The sequence below is a fragment of the Biomphalaria glabrata genome, chromosome 14 (assembly GCF_947242115.1).
Source record: "Biomphalaria glabrata chromosome 14, xgBioGlab47.1, whole genome shotgun sequence".
In the NCBI taxonomy this organism is placed as follows: Eukaryota; Metazoa; Mollusca; class Gastropoda; family Planorbidae; genus Biomphalaria; species Biomphalaria glabrata.
In genome coordinates this window covers 24,995,347-25,016,775 of record NC_074724.1, presented here as the reverse complement: position 1 = coordinate 25,016,775, position 21,429 = coordinate 24,995,347, and the positions used below count along the sequence as shown (strand labels likewise).

Sequence of the window (21,429 nt, the reverse complement as noted above, 5' to 3'; positions counted from 1 at the left end):
ACAGAATCGAGTATAACAGATCCAAAAGTTATTTTTAATAATGCTAGAATAGTCCATTATTCGGGTTTGGCGTCTATTATTACCCCTCTATTCATCTTTCCTCAATCCAATGGAAACTCTCTTTTTATTTCCATCTAATCTTTTTGCTTTCGCACAAAACATAACAAGAAACAATGACGTAATATCATATAATATTAGCACATCCTTCCTTTTATAGTTCTTAAGACGGATATCTCTTAGGAACTTTAACAATTCGTCCATTTCTGGTTGTCTTGACTGGCACAAGCTCTCTAGACTTTGGTCTATAACTGTCTGCTTCGTTTGTTCCAACAGTTTGCAGTTCATTGTCTTCATCGGCATCATAGTACCCAGAGATGTCTTTATCGAAACTCTTATTCAAAAAGCGTTGATTTCTTCTGTATGTTTTTCCATCGTTTGTCTTTATGATGTAAGATCTGGGTGATGAATGTTTTTTTTATGACAACTGCTTTCTGCCATGTTTGTCCTAGACGAACTCTCCGACAGAATAATCTTTAGGTAGTCTTGCTTATGCATCGTATTTCACTTTGCTTTTCATCTGTCGTTCGTTGAGTACTGTCTCTGCATTTTCAGCTACCGATGGTTTCAATAGTTTGGGATCAGTTGGAATGATTCCCTGAGTCTTCTACTCGTCAGCAGTTGTGATAGTGAATACGGCAGTCGGCTTATCGGAGTATTTCTATACTCGAGCATAACGAGATAGGGATCTTTCCCACTTTTGTATGCTATGAATACTTTTGCTTTCGCACAAAACATAGACAGCCAACAATGACGTAATATATTAGTAGCACAGAATGTTCTTCATGCAGTTGAAAATTAAGAAATTTTTGCCTATCTGGAATTCTGGTCAAAGCTCCTGCATCCAATTAATATAGTTCAGAAGAAACTACAAAAGTCTGGACTGCATATACAGGAAGCTGCTGAAGAAATTAGTACCTTTTCATGCTTTATGCAAAATGATGAGAAACTGACAAAACCCAATCCATCGAAAAAGTAAAAGAAGGCAGTGAATACTATGGATTCCCTGTAATCAAAACAACCAGAAGAAAGAAAAGACTTGATGGGAAGTTGAGTTCTAATGTAGGACTGTCAATAGCACTGCAATTCAAACGTGTTGCGACAGAAGTGCTGGACAGATTTCATATGGAGATGAAGGACAGATTCCAAAGGCTGGAAAGAAAAATGATACCTTTGGGTTTCTTCTTAAACCAAGACACCTGTTAGATGAAGACACGCTATTATGACAAACTGTGCTTCGTTTCCTGTTTGTATGATGGCAAAATCGCTTTTTCAATGATGTCATTGATGCACGAGCACTTTTCATCAACAAACCAGTAATACAATCAACAATAGACATATTGAGGAAACAGAAGGCTTCATGTGGTAATTACGTGTGCTCAAACCTTGCAACCTCCTCCGAATACCGCTAACTCAGGCCACCACTTCCATTAGGTCTTGTGAGAGATTATTCTCTAAGCTCAAGTTCATCAAAAACTATCTCAAGAGCACAATAACGCATGAAAGGCTTATCATGGCTTTAATGTCAGTGGAGTCACAAATACTAGAAAGTATCGATGTAGATGATGTTATAGATGATGTTATAGATGTCTTTGCTTCACAGAATGCACGAGGTGAAGCGATATCAATTGAGATTTGTTACTTGTGCATTATTTAACTAAAAAACAACGGTATTGTTCATTAAAATGTCTTAATGATTATTTTTTAAGTTTACTGATTTACTGAACCAATTTATTTTGGGCTTATATATTTTTGTCGAATGTCAAAATTCAAGGGGCCCCCAAATCCCTAGTTACGCCCCTGTATGACGGTCTGCATATGGCATGTGAGAATGCTAGTTCGTTATGTATTTTATTTTACGTAACGAACATATTGGAAGGAATAAGAAACATAGACATAAATGGTGACGAACAAGGGAGATAACCTTAATTTTTTTTTTACATCTAGAAATTTCTACAGCTTCCGCGTAGGCCAATTTTCAAGACACTTTATTTACATTTGTTGAATATGTCTACAGTCTAGGTTAGATTTACATAATTGCTTGTATTTTTTTATCTTGAAATTTTAAGATGAATCATATAGATCTAGGGTTAGTCTAAGTCTACATCTAGATCTAGATTCAATAGCATAACATTCCACGCTTTGAATAATCAGAAGGGATGCAAAATGTGGAAGTGGATCTGGATTTAGACTAAATCTAGAAAACTAGATCCAGATGTCGCTGTAAATTGCGATCTTGTGGAATCTATTATAAAAGTAGTCGATTATTAGAAGTTTAATAAAGTAATATAAATTGTAATTACTTTAGTGGTAATCGAGACATTTATATCTACAATCGATACTAAGTTTTAGTAACGTTGAAGTATTGTAGATGTCTAGTAACTAGATCTAGCTAGACACAAGAATCTAGCTAGGTCTAGAGTCTAGATTGAGATCTAGATAAATCTGTCTAGATTCTAGATCTATTGTTCTATCTCTAGACTACAACTAAACTTAAAAAAGACTAAAGAAGCTTCTAGGGACAGAGGAAATACATTTTTTCTAATTTTATTTGACTTCTTACTTCTTTGTATTTCAGCGAAACACCCAAAAAAATGGCTGAATATCTTGCATCCATTTTTGGAACAGAAAAAGACAAGTAAGCTTCAGCGTTTTCTTGTCCCTAGACTAGTCGGCCTAGTACTAGTTTAGTTGGAATGGATAGATTAGACTAGCTAGATTTATGCTCTATAGTAGTTTATAGTCTGTCTATAGTGACTAGAGTCTAGAAAGTCATAGTCATCATAGTGTCTATTTATACTAATTTATAGTATAGATCTATATTATTCTATATTATAATAGACAGAATAGAAGTAGAAGTCATTTTCGTCCCACAACATTTATTAAAATAATAAAATGAGCCTTGTATGAACATCCCACAATACTTATTAAAATGAGCCTTATATTTTGATTAAATTGATATCTAGATCTATGACTATGGGCGTTGATGTCTGATGAGACTAGAGTAAAAGATGCTTATTAGCCAATCTCCGGCCTTTTTTTGTTTCCAAATTCATAACTCCGTAATGGTCTGACCTATGAAAAACAGAGCATCAATGAATTTGTCATCCTTTGATTTTTTTTTTCCTGTAAAAGTCGTTGACCATTTCCTTAAAAAGCTGTTTGTTTGCCGGTTTGGAGATTTATTGGCTGCATCAAAGGAAATATATCCTGTATTTAATAAAACATTTTATTATTAAGAAATTTCCTCTTTAATTAAAATTTTTTTTTGAACATTAACGCAACAGTACAAGCCATTGTCACTTTTCCCACGCTCCACGTTTTCATTCTCGGTTTGTAACTGACGTCACACCAAGGCCACTACTTTGGGCCTAACCTAGTTGGTCGTGCTAGGAGAAAAAATCGTCTCTGTTATGGGGAGGAGTCTTTACCTTATTGTGTCTACGGGACATTTTTTTTTCCATAGCACAACTCTACTCATACCTGTTCGATCGATAATTGCTAGTCTCCTGCTCTCTCTCTCACCTGTTGTTTTTTTTTTAGAGTGTCTCTACTCTTCTGGAATGCTTAGGAAACATAGAAAAGGAGGGAGGGGGAGGAGTCCTCATACTCTCTTCTGATTTTGACAATCTCTTAGCCCACACAAAGCATAGTGCGTATATACTTATCACAAGCTCAGTGCATGTTGATGTTTCACACCAAGGCCTGTAACGTACTTGGTCGATCAATAATTACTTTCTCTTAATGAAAAAGGGAGATTGCATGTGTGACAAAAAGATGGGTAGTAAACATTCAAATAAAGAAGATATAATAATAATATATAACATCTTTTACTCTTGTAGATCTAGTCTATTGTTTTTGTTCATGCATGGTTGATTTCTTTATAGTTCAGAAATGAACCACAAATCACTTTAAAAATTTTAAACAAAGGCAATCGAAACTCAAAAGCAAGACTACTAAAGCAAAATGTATACTAACTAATAAAAATACTAACTAATATAATTAACAAACAAACACAGGCACAACCCTGCTCTCCCTCTCTCTAGCCGTCTCCCCTTTGTGCCTTAATTATTGATCAACAATTGGTTATCTCTTTGACCACACAACACACTTCCCTTCTGTGCTTGTAAGTGATGTCACACCTAACCCCAACTCTCACCATGCACTAGTTTTTTCCTGTACTGGCCTAGCCTTGCCTACAATGCTGGTCATTCTGTCTCTTATGAAACAGGTGGGAGGCTTATTTATCAGCTTAATTTTTTTTTCCACTGGGAAAACTTGCGCCCCCCCTCCCCTTCCAAAGTTAGGTTACTGAATAAACCTTCCCATACATACATGTATGCCACTTGACAACACATCTCTAGGTGACTTTTTCTACACACCTGCCATTGTCAGCTGTGTGGCCCCTGTTTGTTTTGTTTCTCAAACTTCTTTGATGTCAGTATAAGGAGGAAATAAAATGTCCATGTGTAATTTTTGTCATTTGTACATTAGAAAAAGTTTCTTTGTGGAATTAGTATCTTTGCGTCGACAGCGCACTTTTAATCATCACTAGAAGGATGCTGACTTTTAAAAAGTTAATTTTTTTTTAAAATGGGATGGGCCAATTTTGAAATTTTTTTTGCCTTCTAGCATTTAGAGCTCAGTTTTTTTATCCCTGTTTTAATGGGTATGTTTGTTGAAAAATTTTCAAGACTTATTGACACATCCTTTGTCATGCTATATCATCAACAGAGCCATTTATGACAGTCGGTAGAAATCAGAATGTTCTGGCTTAAGTCAATAAAATCGTATGTCCACCTTTTTTTAGCAAGTCCTCCTTCCCCATTTCAGAAAGGGTGTGTTTTATTAAAAAGAAAAACAAAATGGCCTGTTTTTAAGATTTATCTTATCTTATCTTATATAATACAGACGTTACTTCAAAAAAGAAGATGATTACGTCCTACGCGTCATGCATTTAGTCATGCATATTAACCAATGACTTAAATTCTGCCAAGTCACTGGTTAATTTATTCACATTAACCCACAGCTGAAGCGTGCAAGTTTATATGTACAGCGAATCTGTCCATACATGAAGCGATTAAAAAAAAAACTTAATTTTTCTTTAAAGCCATTTTGGATTTACATTCGTCTTAAATTTAAAGCTTTTAAAATAGCTCTAGTCTATAAAAGATTAGCAATAAATTAAACATAATTAAATGCAAATAATATCATCTCTAAATCATATTTAACAGCTCTTAAGTTTATTATTGTGTTGTGTGCAATGACTTACATAGTAAAACATATATAAGAAACAATTGCTTACAAGCCTATTTATTTTATTTTGGTTCAATAGTGGCTGTGAAATACAAATGTTTTCATAACTATATAAAAGTATTATATGTGGGTCTTCTTTGATTAATAGCCAATGAGATTTAAAAATCCAGACCTATTCTCGTTTTTCCGGAAACAATCCATCATTAGAGATTTTCATACATACGTAAGCAAACGAAAGTAAAAGAGAAATGTAAAATAAAATGCAGCCTGAGCAATACTGATAAAGTAGTCTCGCAATAACTACAGAAATAAATTAGTTAGGGATAATATTACAGTGACTTGTATGCAATGCATACAGATTCACAATCAGTGATTTACCCTATATACTAGATTTCTATTCCAGAGTAGATCTATTGTGATAATAGTTAATCAGTTATGGTGGGTTTTTTTCCTTACACTCTTTTTGTTAAGAAATGTCATTAAAATTTGCACTTTGGGATTAGTCCATTTAAAAATTACCAAGTTAAAAATCCCCTTTTAGACCTAGTAGGCTTGGCTGGTTTGTAATCTAACATGATGCTCACACTTAGTGTATTATCCATACTTTGTTTCTATTCCAACTGCGCAGGTATTTTTAAAAATTCCTAAACTTTTTTTTTTTTAAGAGTCAATTGCTCGTTTTATTTTAAAATTGGAGCCTGCAGGCATGGTGACAGGTGTTCCAGGCTACATAATAGGCCAACTTTTAGCCAGGTAAGTTTTTCTATCTCATGATGTTCATATTTTCCCATTGTATATATAAAGATGTAAATCTATTCTAGTCGAACATTATTTTTTACTCTTGCACTAGTGAAAAAGTTTGAGATGAAGAATTCTGCCAAGTAAAATGAGGTACTCACTTCTTCTGAAGTTAAGAAATATCATTGGATGCATCTTTTTATGATTTAATAGTAAATCTAGTGATAGAAAATGTATGCATACCCTCTAACCTTCAAGTGTAAACTACCTATTTCACTATACTACACTATGCTTATCTCATATATATTTTTTTTCATTTCTTTTTTATCAGACTATTTTGCTCCAAAATCTGTACCTGAACCCTCAGAATGCTGCTCTAACTGCCGATGGCTCACATAGTAAGTTTTTGATCTTTTTCAAATGAAAGGAACAGAATGTTTGTAGTTAAAGTTTTGCTGTTATATTTTCTCTTTAATTATTTCTAAAGGTTAGCATCTATTGTTAATTAATTCTATTGATTAGGCACTTACCTCCATCTTTGATAAATCCAAAGTATTGTATTTTAAGTATAAGTGTTACCATAGAAATGAAACGTGATGTATGAAAATATCTTGTAACTTGTGCCACAAACCTTATATATTTCACAGCGGGACTCCATAGTGCAAACAAAGGTGATTTTGTTCAAAAGAATTTTTATGTACTTTTAAATTTAACTCTACAAGTTTTATAAAAATCAGTTTTTTTTTTACATTATTAATTTATTTAGTATATTTTTTTTTTAATATTAAATTTCCAATGGGACTTATAAATACAACAGCGATTTTACAGGTTTGTTAGTAAATAAAATAGATTTTAATTTAATTATATGTTACCTTTATTGCTGATTTCTTGTAATTAATACAAGAGGGAAAGAAACATTATTAGTAAATATAGTCAGTGTAATCATTGGGTTATTAAGAAAAATTAATTAAGATTCCCCTTTCAGGGCTTTCATCTGCTCTTCTCTATCTTTTACAATTATCTTTCTTGTGTCTTTACAGAAAAGGGATGGACCATTATTCCCTATGGCACTGTCATGTTTATTGATCCATTAGTGAACTGCTTGTTACATTTCTTTCTTTTTTGTTTATTTTAAGCTACAGTTGATTGAGACTAGACATTGGTCCTATACTGCTTCAGATTTAAGGTGACTTTAACAAATGTGTAAAAAAAAATAAAAATAATAACAAGCCCTTAAGAAAAAAAATGAAGCATTCTTTCTATAGCACTATGTGCTTTGCTTTGTAGAGTTGTGAATGTTAGAAGTTCTGGAAATCTTTGTTTTACTTCTTTGTTAATTAAAAAACAAAAAACGGATTAGCTATGAAGAACTTAGTGCTGTACTCAAAACAAAGTTAAAAAGAAATTATTAAAAGTATTGGTTGTTCAATTTTAAAAAATGTGTAGACATTTGTTGAAATTGTAACCCTAAGTTTTGAAGTGCACTAGGTCCTTCAGTTTGTTTGTGGAATTAAGTTAAATTTTTTTTTATGGACATAGCTCTGCCTAAAAGCCTCATGTCAACTGGTTCATTTTTCTTCTTCCTTTGCAGTTATGGTAGATGATGTGATGGCTCAACAAGAGTATGATGCTTTTTTTGAAGAAGTTTTCTCTGAGTTGGAAGATAAAGTGAGTGGAGGTTGTGTGTTGTTTTGTTTTTTTTTAATACATTTTTTTGAAGCCACTATGAGATGGAAAAGGGGGTGGGGGACTAAATGTACTATAATTATAATAATCTATGTCTCATTGTATTGTATCTTGTTGTAATTTATACATTGTGAATTAGATTTTTTTATTACTTCAATAAAACTGATTTTAACTTTACATTTTTAGTATGGTGAGATAGAAGAGATGAATGTCTGTGACAATCTTGGGGATCATTTAGTTGGAAACGTTTATGTCAAGTTTCGTAGAGAAGAAGATGCTGAAAGGGCTGTGGCAGAGCTCAACAATCGCTGGTTCAATGGGCGCCCGATCCACTGTGAGCTGTCACCAGTTACAGACTTCAGGGAGGCTTGTTGCAGACAATATGAAATGGGGTAGGCACCTATTTGAGTTAGCTTTTCATCTTTTGGCATCAGTGGATAGTATTAACTTACTCCCCCGCAAAGAGCCATCTACAATCTTCCAACTAAGAACAGGACACACACCACTGTTAAATTATCATCGTAACAAAATAAAGCCCACACACCTACCCCTTTGTAGACACTGCACTCACCCTTATGAAACCGTAAAACAGAACCTCCATGAATGCCCCTTCCTAATGCACCTTAGGCAGGCCCAACTACCATTTCAGCCTAACATAACCAACACCTTGTACGGCAGTGCTTAACAACTGAAGAGAACAGCACACTATTTTTCCTTGGCACATTCTTCAAAAAGCTGGCTAGAAGAAGAAATAGTATGTACTTGTGTTTACAGATTAGTCCAAAGAACCTTGTTCTAAGAAGTTATTGTTGTGACTGATTCCATGGAGAGGACAAAAGTGTTAAAGGACAAAACATTCTGCATTGTTTCCATGTTTAACGTTACTTTGAATGTGTCTCTTTATATTTAGTATGTTAGTTAAGATAATAAGGAAGAAATAACAGAATATCTATATCATTCCTAATCCAACATACACACAGCTTTAATTCTATTTCCTTTAGTCATTTTTATTATTTTCCCTTATAGAGAATGCACAAGAGGAGGTTTTTGTAATTTTATGCACTTAAAACCTATATCTCGTGAGTTGAGGAGAGAGCTGTATGGACGAGGACGTCGTAGAAGCAGCAAAAGGTTTGTGATTTATTTTGGCTTGAATTAAATAAATTTGACTTCAAACTTGATATGCTAGATATAGCTTAATTCATATTTTTTTTTTAGTAAATGTATGAAGCATACTTTATAGTAATTTCATTTTTTATCTTTCTAAATTCTGTATTTTATTTCTCACTTAGATCAAGATCTAGATCACCACCTACAAGCAATAACAGACGAAAATCAAGGTCAAGGAGCAGAGATCGTCGTGACAGGCGACGATCCCGATCTCGAGACAGACATGGCAGATATTAGATTTTTGTTACATTGTATTATATTTTGTCCTGGATGATGTTATTATATTTTGTCCTCTATGGTTTTATTTTATTTTCCTTTCTAAATCTTCTCCAATGTTTTGTACAGTACAAATCTGTTACTACAGATGTCTCTTTTGTTGTTTGATGGTTTTAACATTGAAGATTAGCAAGAAGTGGTTTACATTTGTTTACTAAAGTGGTTTCATATTTAGTTGAATCATTCTTTACATTTATGCATTTGCTGTATTATTTATTTCCATTAGTACTGACCTCATGGAAATATTTGTGATTAAAGTGTTTGCAGAACATTTTAAAGGAGAGTTTGTTTTGTAATGTAGTAATGTAATGTACTAAAAGGCTCCTTAGCTGAACTGATTGTCAAATTTTAATGAATATAGGGAGTATTAATAGGTCAACATTATCTGTTAATTTAGCAGTATAAATCCTGGGTGGTTTCTAACTACATCATGGAATAAAATAAATTCAGATCCCCTTTTTCTACTCAAAGATAATTAGATCTTAGTTTTTTTTATAAAAAATTTGAAGAAATCAGTGTGACCACAAAAGCAAATATCCTTCTTTTCAATCTATTACATTGTGTTGATAGTAACAGTTTTAGCTTTTTTTTTTTTTTTAACATATTTTATCTGCAGGTTTTCAAACTAAAATTTATCAGTCTTTAGAGAAAAAAATTTAAGTTTATATTGAGTTAAAACAACTTTTCTTAGTGTAAATTCCATCTATCTGCAAATCATTTTTTTGGTAGGAAATATGAGATTATTTGAAATCACTTCTATTTTAATATAAAATCTTCCCAAGGAGTTGCTGTTTGCAGTATTATTGCTATACTTTCATCAAAAGTACATTGATTAACACAGGAAAAAAGAAAACATTAAATAATGTTCATCTTTAAAGAAATATAATTATTGTATTTCAATTGAAATATTAAAAATCTACTACATCTATTTAGTAAATAAATATAGCATTATTCAAGTGCCAGGACACAATTGAACAAGTATCAGAAATAATGGTCAACCTTTGCTGAGTTTTGACAGTTACAAATCATCTTAGTTATAGTCCACCAGAAAAATACGGTACATCAAAAGATATAAAGATTGACATTGTTGCCTCTATTTATATACAGTTTTGTTCTTAAGGAACACATGTAAGCTTAAACATACCGGTAACAAAACATAAAGCATATTCATGAAAAGAAAATAATTTATTTTTAACAAATTATTATAGAATAATTTTTTTAAAGAGAAAAACTAAAAATATTTTTGTATGATTGATAACATGACAGAAAGAAGTATAGAGTAGAACTAGACACAGTCATGATGTAAACACACTCATAACAATACATATTAGAGTATAGAGAGGATAAATTTATTTTTTGTTGATTACAGAATAGGCTCTGGTAAGGAAATTACTGCTTCCAGTCCAAGTTATCACAAGTAGTGAGTCCTAAATGTATCATGTTGCCTTTGATTTCATTAGTTACTGATACAAAGATTTAGTTAAAGAAACATATACCTTTTCATCTTAGGTTAAAATGTGTTACATATGTCATCATCATCAAACTCCATTAGAGTGAGGGCTTGAGAGGCTCAAATCCTCTCTTGCAAAAGCCCTGGACAGAAACCCTGCTGTCTTGCATAGTGCATAAATGTCGCCATACAGGTCGAGAACCTTGGGTTTCCCAGACCTGTCGAGACGGAGACCAGCAAGTCTGGGGCAGTCAAACAGAATATGAGGCACGGTTTCCTCTTCTTCCCCGCAGCGGGGGCACCGTGAATCAAAATTTGGCCATAGCCGCGAGAAATATGAGCCAACAGGACAGTGGCCTGTCCTGCACTGTGCTATAATAGCTTGCTCAAGCCTGGACAGCCTCCACCACGGGGAAGTGCGGCCAGGGGCCTCATGCGCTCCCAGACTCCACGGGCTTTTTGGGACTTGTCCCAGCACTCAAACCACTTTTCCATTTTGTTTTTTGTATTATAGCCAGGGCTTGATGAAAGCTTACAGCCTGATCAGTGGGTGGAATTTGCCCTCCCTTTTGAGTTGATGGACATGCCCCAGTCTTTGGTCCAATTATTGAGTTTATCGAGAGCATCTTGTAAGCGAAATTTCGATGTTCCCACATATTCTTCTGTGCTAATTACGGCAAGGTCATCTGCATACATGCTGCTTTTAACTTTTCTTGGTAGGTTTTGATTTAGATTGTTTATGAATATTAGGCAAAGTGTTGGGGATAGGACTCCTCCTTGGGGGACGCCATTTTTATACCCACTGTGTGACCTCTTTGCCCTTGCATGCAAACTCAAGCTTTTCGATGATTTAGATATTCCTTTATCCAGTTGTACATTCTGTGGGATATGTGATGGTGGATTAGCTTGAGAAATAGCACTGATTAAATGTTATATTTGTAATAACATTAAATGAATTAGGAATGTTACTATAATTACAAAGACGTACACATTTTATATAACTACCTTCACAATTTGTGAATATAGTTTACACATATATTTCTAAAAAATATGTGAGACACAGCATAAAAAGAAGCTTGTAGAATGTAGATATAAAAAAAAATCTGTTTCTTTATTCTCAAAATAGCAAAATGTTCTGTAAAAAAGGCTTAATGCTCATAATTAGAAAATGTACAATTACAATTTGTAACATGTATCTGGTATCCTAGATGAATGCCATGAAGTTAACAGGTTGTATACTATACACAAAGTCACACATAAATAAAAACCCTGTACATCTCATACAACCTTGAATAACTAATATATGAAACATCTTTATATGCTGAAGCAAAATGTGTGGATACATTCTATCAAAGAGTCAGGTGATAATATTGAATACATGAGTTCAGTTTGCAGAATGACTGATAATGTTACTCATTCCTGTAAACACATAATTCTTTTAATACTCCAGTGAGATTCAAACAATACCTAACAATATTAGGAATAGGATTTATTGGCTTAATTCTGCTCTTACTTTCAATTGAGAGAATGGACAAAGGAATGTATACAATGAGGCAATGTATGAGGCACTTTTCAGAACAAATCATAAATATCTTGAACATCAAGGCAAACTCAAATGTTTTTTAGCTTCTTCAATTCAATAAACACACATATAGGATCAAGTAAGTAATCAGCAGACATTGGTTCAAAAGTTATTTCAAAACAGTGAAGTGGAATGTCTTTATAAAAAAAAGTCTTAAAATATAAGATCATTTGTTTGGTCCATTCTATTGTATTGTACATTTCTTGTTCAAGATTTCCAAAGGGAAAATAAGTGAATTAAATTTATTCATTTGGTTATAATCTCTTGTTTTTATAAAAATATATAATGAACTTAACAAAAATATTTGTCTTAGTTGAGAATATCCTGATATTAAATCAGATGCATGACAGAAATCTTATTTAGTTCATTAATATGCCATGAAGCTTATCACATTATCAGGTAGAATTTTAGTGGGGGGTTTTTCTATGTACGCCACTCAAGGATCACATTTCAAATTAAGAACCCTCAAAACAATCATAATCGTCTATACTATTGTAACATGTTGAGCTGGACAAAAGTCTTGTCTATACAAGAAACAGTGTTAATGGAATGAAACTGACCAACAAGAACATCAAGAAGACCATTGTTAATTGTTATTGGTCTTAGTGTTTTAAAAAATCATATATTAAAAGATACTTTGGTTTTAACTATAATTATGTGTTTGTTGTAATTATTCAACTTGTAAATGCTGAAGCACAAGGCTTGGTCATGTTAATGAATTCTCTAAATTGCACTAACCTATATAGTTCATAGTATGTCTAGAATGTAAGTGTTACAGGTCTTTACAGAATAAATTAAGCTAACTAAAAAGTTTTAAGCAAATGTCACCACTTTACATACCAATCAAACTTCAAATAATATCAATTGTTACTAGGAAATGAGAATGTGTACAACTGCAAGAAGAGAGAAAAACATAATTTTGAATTAGCTGTATACCATAACATTCTACTTTGTCTCCTTGGAAACTGGAGATAAACCCAGAACATCCAAAAGATCCACTTTTTGTCATCCTGAGTTAGGAATGAATAACAAGAAATATCATCTTCATAGACATGAACAACAACTAGATTGCATGATTAATGTTCTAGAAGTTTCCTCTTTTGGAATACGGGAGGTCCACCTAATGTAGCCCCCAATGAAGATAATGTAGTCTTTGATTAAAATTTCCAGTGCTTGTTACTTCACAGGAAACTATCTAAGGAAACGTGGACAAAAGATTACAAACTACATATGAAGTAATAGTTATCATGGGTAAGACAATAATAGATTTCACCTTTTACTATGGCAGACTTTGGTGCCAACTTGCCTTAGCGGACATAGAAGAGGCCTCAGAATGAGACAGCTAGAGGTCACTCACAAAGGCTGCGGGATACACATTTGAGACCAAAAGAAAATCTGCTGCAGAGGACAGACGCAGACGGCAAAAAGAAAATCTAAATTGACCACCTGCGGACAATGATTATGCTTGCCCTGGGAGTGGCAAAATATGTAGGTTACAGCTGGGGCTGCGCAGCCATGGGAAATACTGCATTCCTCACTAATCTTCGGACTCAAAGACAAACCTTATTATTATTATTAGTGCAACTACATCCCTCTAAAATACTAAAGTAAAATATTGACCTAAAAATAAAATGCTATTGTGACCAATCAAATCAAACTTACATTTTTTGTCTCTAGGTATATATTTTAAGATGAAGGAACGGGCATAGTGTGACTCAATAGTAGAAAGTAGTGTAAATATAAGTATTGCACATTTCTGTTTACCTAGATGATTGTATACTTGAAGTATTTAAAAACAAACTAATGAATCAACTGTTGCATTTGTTATATTGAGGATTTAAAAAAAAAAATAAACAAGTATCAAGTAACATTCAAAATTAAAAGCCAATTTGAAACTTAAATGTATTGTTCAGCACACCAAGGCATCCTTAAATTATTATGTATAAGCAAAAATGCTACTAGCCTTCATAACTGTAGAGGCACATGGCATACTAGAATATTAAGTAGACAGTGCAGTGGCCATTGCTACCCTCCTTAAAAACTAATGTCATTTATAGTTTTAAAAAAAATAGCAATTAGGAGTAAAATGAACAAAGCATCAATCTCAATTAACAATTTATCTTCAAAGCTTTCCAAGGCACATCCACAATCCACATTCAAAATATCTCAGATTATTTTATGGCAGGAAGTTGATGCACATACAAACACATGTGTACAAACAAGAAATACAAATGTACACACAATATTTACAAGAACCTTGTAAAACACACCTTTAAAAATGTTTATATATGTACAGAGATGATGACAATTATTCCAATATGTATTGAACTTGGTCTTAACAGCCACCAAAAATGCTTTGTATAATATACTCTCTCAAAGAAACGAGCCAATATTTGCAAATACAACAACAAATACATCATCAAAATGTTTGTTTTGTTAAGTATATGCACACAACCTTTGAGCTTTATTTACATTTAAATGAACTTTGACCAGAAGACAAAGAAAGAACCACAATTTTCTCACACAGCTGTTCCCATAAGCTCCAAAGGCTGTCGCTTCCTGTCATCATTATCCTCAGCGCTAGTGTCCACACTGGGTTCATTCTCAAAGTGCTCCGGTGATTCTGCAGCCAACATTTGCTCTGTCGATTCTTCAGCCAACATTTTTTGCCGTAGGGCTTGTGTCTTTTCAAAGTCAATCTCAGAGTAAGGTCCAGTCTCACGGGGTGGTAACTCTTTGTTTTTCTTCTTTTTCTTTTTATCCCTAGCTTTCTGGATGTTGTCAAAGTCAATAGAAACATAGTTCAGAGCATCTTTATTCTGCAAGGCAGACAAGAAATCTGAATGACTTTCTACTTCAAACATTGCATTATAATCAATGAAGAAAAAAAAATTGGTAATCATTTCATTAAAATAAAAACAAATTATCCAAAACTTTGAAATGCTGCATTAAAAAAATCTAAACTCAATTGACTGCACACAGTCAGAATGTCAATTTTATCCTTTTAACATCACAAAGATGGGTACAAGTCACCTATTACTAAAGCAGACACAAAGTCTCTCTATTAAATATAATTTCTGTGTATCCCACTGAGATTTAAATACAAATTTCATGTAACTAAGAGACACAATCAATTATCCTAATCATAAAACTTCATTTGAGGGAGGGCCAGAGAGGCTCAAATACTCTCTTGCAAAGCCCTGAACACAATAGCCTGTAATGTATATATTTCAAGAGATTATTCTGTTGATATTAATAATAGTCTCTTAAACACCCGGACTCTGTTTGTATCGTAACTGGAGATTTCAACAACCTAAATATTGACAACACACTGCCAAACTATTGCCAGTATGTCTCCCTCCCCACAAGGCAGGGTAGAACGCTCGACAAATGCTACGTAAACATTAAGCAGGCTTACAAATGTAAAAGTTTGTTCCCACTTGGAGAATCTGACCATGTATTAGTTCATCTTAAACCAAATTACAAACCTAATCTTAAAACTACAAAAAGAGTTATTAAAACGGTCAAGATGTGGTCTGAAGAGGCTGTAGAAAAACTATGAGGATGCATTGAGAAAACTAACTGGGAAATCTTTATTGAAAACTGTACAGACATAAACGAACTAACAGAAACTGTTAACTCATATCTATCATTCTGCGAGGAGTTAACAATTCCAACAAAAACAATACAAGTCTACGGAAACAATAAGCCCTGGATGACCAAAAAAATCAAACAACTTATTACTGAAAAGAAAACAAAGAATAAGGCTAGCAACGAAGAGTTTATAAATGCTAAAAATAAACTGAGAAAAGCAATAATTGAAGGGAAAAAAACATACAAAGAAAAAATTGAGAATTTCTTTGCAAATAACAACTCAAAACAATGCTGGGAGGGATTAAAGAAAATAACGGGCTGCGCCTCAAAACGAGAACAAATTTCAGTGGATGATAATGAGAAATTCGCCAACTAACTAAATTATTTTTATTCTCGTTTTGACAAAGAAGATTTTGTTGATCTAAACAAAGAACTTTTCAACACTCTGTCCAAAGGAAAACAAGAGCCCTACATCAATTTTGTAACTAAGGATGAAGTGACCTTGTTATTTAAAAGAGTAGACGTAACAAAAGCTTCTGGACCAGACAAAATTAGTGGCAAGCTGATTAAGCTATGTGTGGAGCAAATCTCTTCTATCTTCTGTCATATCTTTAACCAGTCATTGCAAACATGCGTAATTCCACACATGTGGAAAACTTCAGAGATCATACCAGTGCCTAAGAAACCAAAAATAGATTGCTTAAATGATTTCCGCCCAGTAGCACTAACACCTATTGTTATGAAATGTTTTGAAAAATATATGCTTAAACAACTTGTAGCAAAAGTCAACAGCCTAGACCCTCACCAATTTGCATACAAAGCAGCTAGAGGAACTGAGGATGCCATTCTATTGCTTTTGGACCAGCTTTATAAGCATCTCGATATACCCAAAACATATGCACGAGTCCTCTTCGTAGATTTCTCCTCGGCTTTCAATACCATACAGCCACATCTAATGATAAACAAACTGAGTAACTTAAATGTAAGCCCTTACTTACAAGCATGGGTTCTAAACTTTTTAACCCAAACGGCCCCAGTACGTTAAAGTCAACAACACCAAATCGTCAACTCGAGTACTATGTATGGGTGCTCCACAAGGTTGTGTACTTTCTCCTGTACTATACATTCTTTACACTAATGACATAAGAAGCATCTATGACTCAGTTAAACTCATTAAATTCGCTGATGATACTGCCATAGTCGGTCTTATTTCAGGAGACGAAACTCAGTATTGAAGCTCGATAGAAGAGTTTACAAACTGGTGCACCCACAACTTTCTAGAACTGAATATAACAAAAACTAAAGAACTTATTATAGATTTTAGAAAGAAAAAACAAAACTACAAATAAACCCTAAATCTATAGAACAAGTAAAGGCATATAAATATCTAGGCGTTACCATCAACAACAAGCTTTCATGGGAAGACCACCTTGGAATTCTGACAAAGAAAACAGCCCAGCGACTCTTTTTTCTATACAAACTCAATAGCTTTAAACTAAACAAGAAGATCCTTGAGACATTTTACGGTGCGACTGTACAAAATCTGCTAACATACAGAATAAGTTGTTGGCAAGGCAACACCTCATCTAAACTGTTGCGACATCTAGAAAACATCATTAAAAAAGCATTAAAAAATTACACTCACAACATTACCACATTTAAAGGAACTTTTTGAACAAACGTGCCTAAGAAAAATCGAAAAAATCTTGGAAGACAACTGCCACCCACTCCATCAGAACTACGCCAGGTCGTTGCGAAGTGGGCGACTGCTGTCAATCAAAACAAGAATGGAGCGGTACAAAAACTCGTTCGTACCTCACTCGGTCAGACTCTATCACCGCCACTCATTGATCAGGGAACATGAAATGCACCAAGATACCTGTGTGTAGTCGCTGAATGAACTCTTTATGTTGTCTGTTGTATTTATGTGTATTTTTCTGTTGTGTTGTCTTTATATGAGAAAAGAGTCCTTGTAATCACAACAAATTTCCGTAAGGATCAATAAAGCAGTCTTAATCTTAGTCTTAATCTTATAGCTTACAAATATTATTCACGCTGCATTTGTGTGTAATATGTGAGTATGTCAAACCCACAGAAGCCTTAGTACACAAACCAGTTTTTTTCCATTGTGCCAACTAAGCAGCCCACTGCTAAAATTAAATTTATTTCAGTAGTACATTTTCTGTTTCTGTCATATCTCATGATCACAAGTCTGAAGCAAAAATTGAGACAGAATCCATCAGCAGAATGGTTTAGTTTTAGTTCAAGACTTACCCTCTTTTTGTCTGCCTCTTTTTGATTGTATTCTTTTTGGCGTCTCAAATCCCCAGCATTCAAATACTCATCTGAAGAAAAATTATATAAAGACAATAGCCACAACGATCCATTTTTTGTTTCAAAGCTTTAATTATGTTTATATTAATTTTCTACTTATCATGGCCAGAGACAGAAGATATACATATGCAAAGACATATTTCCATAATATACATTGTAATAAATGTCGAGCCTTGAATAATTATAATCCTAAAATCTTAAACACTTTATTAAGAGTATGATTCATTCTAGACTTCTAGATATGTTGAAAACTGTCAGGAGAGTTTGGCATAATCATAAATAACTGTTAACTCTTTCAGTGCAAATTATTTTGATCAAAACAATTGAGTTTTACAAAACAAACAAAATCTGTAGGGTGGTTAGAGTTACTAAAACTAACATAACTTTTTTATTTTATTATATAATGTAACTTGTTTGATTTTGTTTTAAAAAGAAAATAGGTCTGCACCAGAAGCACTAGAAAATGTACTATATACATTAGTATACCTTAAAAGTGGACATCCTGCAGCTGTACTGCCCTCTACTAGATCACCATACAAAATATCTTGTGGGAGGGGATCATATTGTATTGAGCACTTGTATTCTTAAGTGATGATTTGGATATTTTGATATGATCTATGTAGCTACTTCTATTCAGTGCAATGAAGAAGCTACTTCCCCTCTAGTCCAACCAAGATAATGGATTGTTTCTTGTTTGATTTGTACCATGTTCAACATGGCGGATGCCGTAAAGATAATATAGCTTAGCCATAATTTCGAATGGTCCCTGCCAATATTTTAGTTATAGCTAATAAGTATGTATACCTTTTAAGAAACACTTACTTGAATTTAATGTTCCTAAATGAGAAATTCCCTCTCCATGCTTAGAAATGGACTGCACATTGTCTCATGTTTTATACCCAACAGATTTAGTGTAGGCTCCAAATCCACTCTGCAAGCCCTTAAAAGCCTCCCCCCAAACAGCCCAAGAAAGTTGACAACACTAATTGTGATAATATATCAGATGATGTACAAATTAAATATCAATATTACATTACAGTGGATCCCATTGGCATTGTCGATTGGACAATTTAGCATCATGGGAAATGAAAAGGCCATTAAACTATCAAAGGCAGGTTCATCTATGGAACAACCAGACAGACGTGTAAACTACCTCACCCTAAGGTCAAAGTTAGTCAACAACCACAAAGAGGAGTGGCTCAACCAAAGGGCATCAGGAAACACAAGCAGAGCCATGTACAAAGAAATGACCATGCCTAACAAACTGGACAGTATTAACTTCCTCCCTAACCCTTCCTCCTGAAGAGAACAGCACACTATTTTTCTTTGGCACGGTCTGCAAAAGAGCTCACAGCTCAGCAGCAAAAAGCTAGCTAGAAGAAGAAGATATCCAACAGATTTATTACAGTGACAATGACTTACCTCTATCAGGCTCCATTGGTCTCAGATCAGTATTGATGTAGTCCCCATCTTCCTGTTGGAAGCGATCATCATCATAACTCTCATTGTCACTCTCTTCCTCTACAATCAAAGTGAAAGCCACATGAAAATAACTAACAAGACAGAATATCAGATAAACTTTCAATGCTCGTCAAGTTGATTACAGCTTAACTCTTTTTTATCTCTGTAATTATTTTCCAAGTTCTGACAGAATAGTTATTTTTTCACATTTGTAAATTCTACCCTGTTATGACAATAACATCTTTGTTTTTAATCAGAAAACGTTACTTTTGGTATAGATTTATAGGAGAATGCATGCTCTTTTTTAAAAACACAAAATTAAAGTTCATAAAATCAAAATTTAATTGAAATTAATGGGGTCAAATCAACGATGATATCCTTAATTAGGAGAGAAAGAGTTAAAGTATACAAACTTACCAGAGTTCTTCCTATTGGGGTATAACTCCTTAGGTTTTGATTTACTGCAAGAAACAAAAGTATTTTCTAGATGTTAATACTAAGAATGACACAGTGAAGTGATTTGTTAAACACACAAGATTTTTTAAAGAATTAATACAACTTGTTACAATCAATTATTATTTAACTATTGATAAGCAAATGCAAATTGAGGAAGATGACTTAAATATTGTATAATATAGTTGCAGACATTGTGAAATTGGTTATGGTCCATTATTTAAACAGAATAACAAAAATGATATATTAGGAGTATGATTCTTGAAGTTGTTTTTCTTCATGCGTGTTGACATGCAAGATACATGACATACTCCGTATGAGGGAATTCAAGTATACATGTGATAAAACAATACTTACGGATGTAACAGTTTCTTAGTTTTGAATATTGAAGCATGTTTGGATTTATCACTAGGTGCCGAAGCTGTAAATAATTTTATTTAAATTGTAAAAAATATTTGTACAGTAGGAAACACATTGTAAATAAAACATAGTACTTAGTAATAGGAACTAGTCCCTTTTGATTATTTCCTGGGTAATTTTTAATAGGAAACTGAGACTTTCCATCAGACAAAGTGGTGATTGTATAGAATGTTCAGAAGTTGATTTTAAGGGTAAGTTTTTTCTAAATTTAATGTTTTTGTTCCAACAGAAGCAAAAAAAACAGTTCAACTAGAAGACTTCCATATCAAAGCTAAAATATCTGTGGTGCACAGTAAGTTCAATGCACCTGTTATTAGACTATCACAATACCCAGCAGTTTTTAGTGTGGACAACAAATGCTTGGCATCTTATAATTCTTGTAGAACTAATCCGGAATAAAAAAAACTAGTCTCAATTCAGTCTCAAATACATGACATAGTGTTTTAAACCCAGCCCTCAAACCTATAATCCATCATGTCCCACCAATGCAATAAAGCATTAAAATCTAATGCTACTTAAAAAAAAACCATAAAATCAACATAAAAAATAAGAGTCTATATTTTGTGGTCTTATTAGTACATGCCTGTGACGCTGTGTATTAAATTGAAAAGAGGCACTGTAAGACATTTTTATATAATAAAATAATTGACAAACAGTAAAATGTTATTTTTCAGTGAGCAATGTACTTACACTGACTCATTCCATTTGGTTCCTGTTTCACATTGCTCTTAGGAGCTCTATTGAAGACTTTGGTCAGACCTGCAGGCAGCATAGCTTTCCTAATGAACATCAGAGGGGTAGAAAATATTTTTTTTTTCAAATTTACCAGCAGATGAAGTAGTGTTTACTGATTTCTATGGTCAAAGGTGACAGCAGCATTATGTGGCCATTCACTAGTACAGACTGGCTTAATTTGTCTGCTGAGTCTAAGTATTTTGTTTAGAATTTAATG

General features: G+C 33.5%; 2 protein-coding genes across 4 annotated transcripts in view; one reads left to right on the top strand and one right to left on the bottom strand.

Annotated features, from left to right (window-relative positions):
* Window positions 1–1,989: 1,989 nt before the first annotated feature.
* On the top strand, window positions 1,990–9,461 carry LOC106055199 (splicing factor U2AF 26 kDa subunit-like). Of its 2 annotated transcripts, XM_013211376.2 has the most exons (9): window positions 1,990–2,079; window positions 2,636–2,695; window positions 5,979–6,066; window positions 6,383–6,449; window positions 6,699–6,722; window positions 7,643–7,719; window positions 7,924–8,129; window positions 8,764–8,868; window positions 9,030–9,461. In XM_013211376.2, exons 2-9 carry the CDS (start codon window positions 2,652–2,654, stop codon window positions 9,142–9,144), a joined length of 726 nt encoding a protein of 241 aa, XP_013066830.1. In that variant the 5' UTR covers window positions 1,990–2,079; window positions 2,636–2,651; the 3' UTR covers window positions 9,145–9,461. The 2 variants fall into 2 exon arrangements, with proteins under 2 accessions (XP_013066830.1, XP_013066831.1); XM_013211377.2 differs by lacking the exons at window positions 1,990–2,079; window positions 6,699–6,722 and having other exon boundaries at window positions 2,402–2,695.
* An 888-nt stretch (window positions 9,462–10,349) lies between these two features.
* The window catches only part of LOC106055200 (neural cell adhesion molecule 1-like), a 52,481-nt gene continuing 41,401 nt past the window's right edge, over window positions 10,350–21,429 (bottom strand). For both annotated transcript variants that reach the window (XM_056009343.1, XM_056009342.1), the window contains exons 16-21: window positions 21,168–21,256; window positions 20,415–20,478; window positions 20,022–20,065; window positions 19,566–19,664; window positions 18,084–18,154; window positions 10,350–15,034 (exon numbers count right to left, since the gene is read on the bottom strand). In XM_056009343.1, the coding sequence (XP_055865318.1) occupies window positions 14,735–15,034; window positions 18,084–18,154; window positions 19,566–19,664; window positions 20,022–20,065; window positions 20,415–20,478; window positions 21,168–21,256 (667 nt within the window). In that variant the 3' untranslated portion in view covers window positions 10,350–14,734. The remainder of the gene's footprint in view (window positions 15,035–18,083; window positions 18,155–19,565; window positions 19,665–20,021; window positions 20,066–20,414; window positions 20,479–21,167; window positions 21,257–21,429) is intronic.